Genomic DNA, 8,718 nt, shown 5'->3' on the forward strand with positions numbered 1-8,718 from the left:
CCACTGTTTTATACCCACTGTTTTATACCCACTGTTTTATACCCACTGTTTTATACCCACTGTTTTATACCCACTGTTTTATACCCACTGTTTTACTGTGGCTGGAGAGACCTGAGAAGCAGAAGCCTGGAAACAGCTGGGGAGCTTCTCAATCATTTTCCCAGTGAGAAGCTGAGAAGTCCTGATGGAGTGACTTAGTGGAATGATAGCCAGTGGCTCCTGGTTGTCAATCAATTCTCTCTTTGTTTTATATATACATATGTATATGTACACACACATATAGATACACACATATACATACACATATATGTATATACACACACATACACACACACATATATGTGTGTATATGTGTATATGTACATATGTGTGTATGTATATATATATGTACATGTATACATATACATTTGTATAAGTGCCACATATATTTATAGTTATTTAATATAATGTTATATATCTATTATGTGTGTGGTATCTGTGTAATTGTTCCTGTGTGTGTAAGGATATATGTGTAGGTCAGACGTTGATGTCCTGCCTTTCCTTCTATTTCTCGCCACCTTGCCTTTTGAGACAGGGTCTCTCACTGAACCTGGAGCACACTGACTGTTTAGACTCTCTGTCCATCAAGCCCCGGGGATCCTTCTGTCTCACCTTCCCAGCACTCAGATCACAGGCACATGCCTTCTAATGCAGCTTTTGACATGGGCTGGCCATTCCAGCTCAGGTCCTCCCGCTTGTGTGGCAAATCCTTTACTGGCAGCCCCTGAGCCTCTTTGTGGTCTTCTGGAGCAGTTTGGATGCAAAGACTTGATTATTTAATTCAAACTCCATGAACCTGAAAACCCAGTGTGTGTAGCCTCCCTTCACTATGATTTCTTCCCTGACCTGTCCCAACTGGCATTCTGACAATGTTTCCAATTTTGTTAACTTAAAATAATGGAAAATCTGAGGCTAACAGGCAAGGGAAAAGAGACCACGGCCAAAGGTCAACACTGCCCTTACTGCGTAGGACCGTGAGAAATGCGTATTTTTGCCAGTGAGGACAGGTCTTTTTCTGTAGCCAGGATGAGGGGCAGTGCTCAGGGAAATAGCCTCTGCCGAATGTCCTCACCCTGACACCCTGAGAAGTCACTCTGAGAGCGCCTGCGCACAGCCAGCCCCGAGAAGCTGCTCCCTGCAGTGTAGTCAGGGCTGTCTAATTCATACATCTCTGGGTGGGGTTTTGTTTGTTTTCCCTTCCAAGTAAAAGGAGGGGGGAAGGCCTTTCTTCACTAGCTTTATATATTTGTGGAAAGCTATATTCAGGATCAAATAATCTATACTCATACTTCTCAATTTGGATTATGTATTAGGACCACTTGGAGAGGTAAAAAATACAACTAACCAAACAAACAACAAACAACAAACAAACAAACAAACAAACAACCCTACTGTTTGCTGGGCCAGAGACCAGAGATCCTTAAATATTCTTACACTTTCAGCTGCTTATCACTGAAGATACTTATATGAGACTCTTAGCATGTAGGCATATAAAATAGGTATATAGATCTGACAGCTACTGATAATCATAAAGAAAAATTATTTTAAAGCAATTCTTTGGTCCATCCATAATCTTACCAATTATTAAGATGAAATCAAATTTATATGTTAATGGTATGGATATGCATGCTTATTTTTAAAAATATTTACTTATTTTTGGTTTTCATGTATCGGTGTTTTACCTGCGTGTAAGTGTATTATGTATTATGTACCAATTGTTCTAAACTGGAGTTACAGACAATGTGGACCACAATGGGGGTGCTGGACTGAACCTAGGTCCTTTTTTAAGAGCCACAAGTACTTTTAACCATTGAGCCATCTTTCCAGCCCCATATTTATTATACATAAATAATCAAATATTAATTATTTGATGCAGCAGGACAAACTGCATCTTCAATATTTTTCAGAACTGACTGATACTTTTGTAATTCTTAATTCAGAGAATGCTACTTCATATAAACACAGCATAAAAACCAGCAGAATTATGCAGAGGATCACTTAAATTGTTGGAAGTTCTGCCCTGATCCCAAGCCAAGATTCACGTTCGTCTGAAGAAAATGTTATCAGGTGGAACTGCTGTCCATGAGCTATGCGTCAACATCCTCCGGTAATGGTATTCTGGGGGTCATAGTTTAAGGGTGTGCTTTTTCCTCTCTTTAACGAGAGTGACTGTAATTGTATGAATGCAGAGGAATTTGAAGTTAAAACAAAGGACTTCCTTACCAATTGTACATCAAGATCAATGTATGTTTCCTTATCTGAGGGGTTCTGACCAAGTCCAGGAACGAAGGGTTCAATTTCATGCCAGCATCCTCATCTGCCGTCAGGCTCTAAGAGAAGGGCAAGAAGGGGGTTTTCTGTTAGAAGGGGCCTGGGTCCCAAAGGGAATAGCAGCTGCACTTAACCATCAGGGGTTCAGTCCTGTGTTGGCTCAGTCCTGTGCTGTCTTATTTAGTCGTTATCCTAAAAGTTAGGGTGTGTTTTCACTCCATTGTACAGAAGAGGGCCTGGGACATAGATCAATTATGTCACTCATGGCATGGGATTCATAAGGTACAATGGGTACCATGGAAACCCTCTGTGGTCCTGAGGGACCCGTATGGACCCATCTGTGGCTGAACAGGAAGGAAGCTCAGGTTTGAGCCTGTGACACTGGGACAGCAACAGCGTCACTTGGAGCTCAGTAGGAATCAGTACCAGGAGGCTGAGGAGAAGGCTCAGCAGTTAAAGCACCTGTCTTACAAGCATGAGGACTAGGGTTCAGGTCTTCAGAATCAATCTCAATGCTGGGTGGGTGTGGTCACCAGCCTGTAATTCCCAGAGCAAGTTAGCTAGCAAGACTAGCCTCATCCGTGAGCTCTGGGTTTGATTGAGGGACCTTGCCTTAATGAATAAGGTAGAAGAGTGATAAAAGATGATTACTGACATCAACCTAAGGTCTAACACACACATACACACACACACACACACACCCCACATGCACATACATACACATATGCACAAATATGGTCTCTGAGTCTTTCAAATCAAGTCATATAAATGTCAAAATCTTACAGTTATCCTACTAACCTATGCTGCATTCTCATTCAGAAATTATTTATTCTTATACACAGAATTTTCTTTTTATTGTTTTCTTTTGAAACATCATCTCTGCCTGGGGTAGCCTTGAACTCACTCTGTAGCTAAGGATAACATCAACTGCTGAGCATCCTGCCTCTACTACCAATGCTCCAAATGCTGGAGTTATTGGCATGCACACACAAAGGTTTGTGCAGCACCAGGAATTGAACCCAGGGCTTCATGCATGCTACACAAGTACCATATTAACTGAGCTACATCTCAACCCTGAACACAATTTTCTATTACAACCCATTTCTCCTCTCTAGTTCCATCAGATGAACAGGTTTGAGTTCAGAGCGCTGAGGACTACTAATGGCAAAATCTGAAACACAGACCAAATGGCTACATGCAAAATAATCTATGCTATTATTTGTGTTCAGAACTCTGCTTCATGGATCTAGACCCAGTCCTGGAGAAGCTGGGCACAGAGGAAACAGAACAGCACCGGCTGAACCAGAGCGGCCAGTAAAACCTTGAGTTGCTCAAGATAGAAACAGCTCCTTCTCTGACTTGTTTTTAAAAATCTGCTTTATTTTTGAGTCTGATGTTTGCCATCTGTTCATTCTCTCAGGGAACATGAGTCTTGTGTATGAAATTTTCTAATGTATTTTCCTATAGTGCAGCCAAAATGCAAGGAGGTGGGCCCATGCCTCTCTGCTGGGCTCACTAGCACACATGGCGTGTTTTCTGCACTCTCCCTTCTCAGCACCCAGAACTTGACACCTTAGGCCTCAACTCACCTGAAGAGAGCCTGGCACCGACTTTCCATTTTTCTTAGCAATATGCTTAATTATCTTCATGGCTTTTGCATTTTTGTTCTGGGAGATCAGCCATCTTGGAGACTCTGGTATGCACCTAGGATATAAGACCAGGGGAGGGGTACCTTGCTGCCTGTCCACTGCCAAGCCACACAGTTGAGTTTCTGGGAGCACTTTGCATTGGGAGGTTCAGTTGGATCTTCTGAGTAGGCCAAGAATACTGTGCAATGCATGTGGGGCTCTGTCTTCTCTTAAATGCTGACTTGTCAGCCCATGTCTGGGAAGCCTTCAGGCCTCTTCCTCAGAGATGCCTGAACAGCAGCACATGAGCTGCTAAGCAGGGAGCAGCAGAACATGCAGCTTGTGTTACCTCAAGGACAGATGAGGAGGGGCGAGGAGGGGCATGGAGAGGTGGGAAGGGGTGGGGAGGGGGGAGAAGGGGTGAAGGAGGAGTGGGGAAGGGTAGGGAGGGTGAGGAGGGGTGGGGAGCAGTGGGAAAGGGTGAAGAGGGGTAGGGATAAGGAGGGGTAGGGAGGAGTGAAGGAGGAGTGGGGAAGGGTATGGGGGTGAGGAGGCGTGGGGAGGGGTGGGCCTGAAAACTTAGGTCAAGGAATAGAGGAGGGAGTTGCAAATCATCTTTGAATGAAGCAAGGATATATATGATGTATATGATATAGATCAAGCATTAAATACTATATGATACACAGTTGATATATGGTTATATGGCTATATATTATAGAAAATATATTACATGTTATATTATGCCACATGAATTTTATATATGTATATATTTCATTCTGAAAAAATGAGGTGAGCTTCTGCGGTCAGGTAGTGGGCAGAATGCAGAGAATGGACTGAAAGTTTTGAGCTTGACCTAGCAGGCTTAAAAAGGCCCTGCAAGTCCTAGGGTGTTGTTCTAAGCAAGCACTCTGGGTCGTGACCTAGCAGGCTCAAGCAGCCACTGCAAGTCCCCAAGGGCCTATGTCTTGAAGCCCACAGAACAGTCAAGGTCAGGGTGAATGTAGGCAGGGGGTTGGGGAGGAGGGGCAGCCAGCTATGTTGGAAGCTAGAAGGGCTAGGCTTACTGGGTTAAAGGCATACAAGCTGGAAGTCTTGGTGGCTCACTGCTCTGGGAAAAGTAGAGCCTAGAGGGACCTGGGCTGGATCTTTTTGTAGGAGGGACATGTGGAAGAGGACCATGGTGACAACTGCTTGGCTAAGAGGGGTCAAGACCCAGAGTGTGGCCTGCTCATCCACACCACTGGGATGCTGTAGGGTCATTTTTTTTTTCTAGCTGCCCATGATAAAGTTCTAACAGCCTATCCACTGTTGCTTGATTTGGGAAGGGGGACAAAGACTGGGGCTTGGGAGAAGGTAGGAATCTGGACAGCTTACAGGTGGAGGACAGGTGGTCTAGGCTTTCCTGGGAACACCAGGGGAAGAAACTGGCTCAACCCAAGCTGAGATGTGTCACTGTGGGCTCACTCAACAGCTCTGCTAGATGCACACATAAGGGTTATCTATGTTTATGTGAAGTTTGGATAATCACTCGAGCCTTACTGTGGGAGTGCCTTGGACAGGAAGTTTCCACAGAGCCTGGTATTATGTGATCCACAGAGATGCAGCCACAGGTTTACTGATATTGGGGAGACCCCACCAGGGCTGGGAAGGAATTAATAGAAGTTTCTGGAGAAATGAAGATTTAATCAGAACTGCCTGTGGCCCCCACCCCTACATCTGCCCCTGAAGCCCCCTCTTTTCCTATAGTGGTACCAGTTTGCTCCTTTTGTTTCAGTTTTTCTGTTCTAAGATTGGTGATTCATTTCTGTCCTTTTGTTTTAGACGTGTGTGTGTGTGTGTGTGTGTGAAAGAGAGAGAGAGAGGTCTCTCCAGCCCCTGAGAGAATCATTTACCACACTGCCTGACCATCTTAGAGTTTTTATAAAGGAGTAACTGGGTAACAAGGGGAAACACTGTTGACTTTTAAGAAGGGCGTGCCATCCAAATTGGACACCAGCTGCTGGGAGCAAACCATCAAATAAATAACAGGAACTAAAAGAAACAGGTCACAAAAGTCTTAGGCCCCAACCTAAAGGGCATTGGATTTCCAGCAGGGGACTGTGTGGTTTTTATGTCTTCCTGTGACACAGGCCTGGAGAACAAAACCTTGCCATTTACAAGCAGGGTGTTCACGGGGAAGGAAGACTTGGATGTCATAGATTATTCTGATGTGTCTTCTTTTTGTTCCCAATAGACTTACCAGAAATAGAGCAGGAAGCAGAAGTTGGGCAGAGTCACGGCAAATTGCAGCCACCTCCAGTTGGGAAGGGCATAGGCCACTCCAGCCAGGATCAGGAGCCCAACCGTAAAGGCGATTTGGTAACAAATCCCCACTGTTCTGCGATAGCCCAGCCCAACAAATTCTGTAACTAGAGAAAAGAATTCTCTTTTCTTTCTGACCTCTTCATGTGGTCAGCAGGATGAGCCAAAGCTGACTCCCAACCTTATGCCAACCAGCTTAAAAATACAGGCTTAATTTTCTATGCAGCTCTCCAAACAATTTAAAATGTGTGTGTGCATGTGTGTGTGTGTGTGTGTGTTATGATGTTTGTGTGGTATGTATGTGTTGTATGTGTGGTGTGTGTGTGGTGTGTGTATATATGTGTGTTGTGAGTGTATGTGTGTTTGTTGTATATGGTATGCATGCGTTATGTGTGTGTGTTGTGTGTATATGTGTGTGAGTTGTGTGTGTAGTAGTAGTGGGCATTTCATTGCAGTTATTGCTACTGTATTAATTATAAACTTTCATTAACTGAACCTTGTTAACAAAATGAGCAAATCTTTTTGACTTTTAGAATAATTTCAGCACAAAGCTAGGTATAGTACCTCATGCCTATAATCCCAGTTCTTGAGAGGCAAAGGCAGAGGGAGAGGCAGAAGCAGGAGGATTCTTATAAGTCCAAGGCCATTCTAAATTACATACATATTTTTGTGTCAAAAAACAAAATAAAAATAGCAACAATAATAACAAAAGAATTTCGGGGGCTGAAAAATGGCTCAGTGGTTAAGAGCACTTGCTGTTTTTGCAGAGGAGCTGGTTCAGTTCCCAGCACCTCTGTCAGGCCACTCACAGCCACCTCTAACTCCAGTCTCAGGGGATCTGACACCCTCTTCTGCTCTCCATAGGTATCTGCTCATGTGTGGCATATACACACATACACACAAAAATAAAATAACATAAAATAAAACAATATTTTTAAAATTTCAGGGACGAATGTAATTGCATTTTACACAAAATTCACACAAAAACCAGGCAGTAATAATGCAAAGCATGAACAAATTAATTAAGAACTGAGTTTGGGTCACACACATATGTTTCATATATCAATGGACCTTTCCAGACAAGTTGCTCTCTTACACAAATAAATACTTAGGGATTCTGTTTATTTTTTGTAATGGACTTAGAAACCCTGTGGTGAGCAGGGGTAGGAATCAGCTACTACTAGCTTACAAAGTATTCATTTAAAAAAATTTAAAGATTCTGTGCAGGTGAGAGTGTGGAATACAGAAGCTAACAGCTTCTGGGACAGGCAGAAGCAACACAGCTTCTGAGGTAGACCCTGTTTCCGGCTCCAGACATCTGGGCACCTTCCCTGCCAGAGGAGAGGTGTACACCTCGCCTGGGAGGGCTTTGCCAGAGTACCTGGGGAAGTCAACTTGGTCCCTGGATCCCTCTGAGACTAGTCTGCGCAGGTGAGAGTGTGGACTATAGAAGCTAACAGCTTCTGGGACAGGCCCTGTTTCAGTCCTTCATCTTCTGCCAGGAGGCAGGCCCAAAGCTAGATATCTGTGCATCTTCCCTGCAAGAGGAGAGCTTGCCTGCAGAGAGTACTCTGACCACTGAAACTCAGGAGAGAGCTAGTCTCCCAGGTCTGCTGATAAAGGCTAACAGAATCACAAAAGGAACAAGCTCTAACCAGAGACAATTATAACAACTAACTCCAGAGATTACCAGATGGCGAAAGGCAAACCTAAGAATCTTACTAACAGAAACCAAGAACACTCACCATCATCAGAACCCAGCACTCCGACCTTAGCCAGTGCTGGGCATCCCAACACACCTGAAAAGCTAGACCCAGATTTAAAAGCATATCTCATGATGACGGTAGAGGACATCAAAGAAAGACTTTAATAACTCACTGAAAGAAATACAGGAGACCACTGCTAAAGAGTTACAAGTCCTTAAAGAAAAACACGAAAACACAACCAAACAGGTAGAAGTCCTTAAAGAAAAACAGGAAAACACAATCAAACAGGTGATGGAAATGAACAAAACCATACTAGATCTAAAAAGGGAAGTAGACACAATAAAGAAAACCCAAAGTGAGGCAATGCTGGAGATAGAAAACCTAGGAAAGAAATCTGGAACCATAGATGAGAGCATCAGCAACAGAATACAAGAGATGAAAGAGGGAATCTCAGGTGCAGAAGATTCCATAGAGAACATGGGCACAACAATCAAAGAAAATGCAAAATGCAAGAAGATCCTAACTCAAAACACCCAGGAAATCCAGGACACAATGAGATGACCAAAGCTATGGATAATAGGAGTAGATGAGAATGAAGATTTTCAACTTAAAGGGCCAGCAAAATTATAGAAGAAAACTTCCCAAACCTAAAGAAAGAGATGCCCATGAACATACAAGAAGATTACAGAACTCCAAATAGTCTGGACCAGAAAAGAAATTCCTCCAGACACATAATAATCAGAACAACAAATGCACTAAATAAAGATAGAATA

At 43.3% G+C, this 8,718-nt stretch overlaps 1 protein-coding gene across 2 annotated transcripts in view; it reads right to left on the reverse strand.

Moving 5' to 3' along the window:
* Nucleotides 1–8,718, reverse strand: part of Slc22a2 (solute carrier family 22 member 2) — a 41,413-nt gene that overhangs the window by 13,110 nt on the left and 19,585 nt on the right. For both annotated transcript variants that reach the window (XM_029470862.1, XM_029470863.1), the window contains exons 4-6: nt 6,178–6,346; nt 3,900–4,014; nt 2,263–2,369 (exon numbers count right to left, since the gene is read on the reverse strand). In XM_029470862.1, the coding sequence (XP_029326722.1) occupies nt 2,263–2,369; nt 3,900–4,014; nt 6,178–6,346 (391 nt within the window). The remainder of the gene's footprint in view (nt 1–2,262; nt 2,370–3,899; nt 4,015–6,177; nt 6,347–8,718) is intronic.

The sequence above is a fragment of the Mus caroli genome, chromosome 17 (genome assembly GCF_900094665.2).
Source record: "Mus caroli chromosome 17, CAROLI_EIJ_v1.1, whole genome shotgun sequence".
Taxonomy (NCBI): domain Eukaryota; kingdom Metazoa; phylum Chordata; class Mammalia; order Rodentia; family Muridae; genus Mus; species Mus caroli.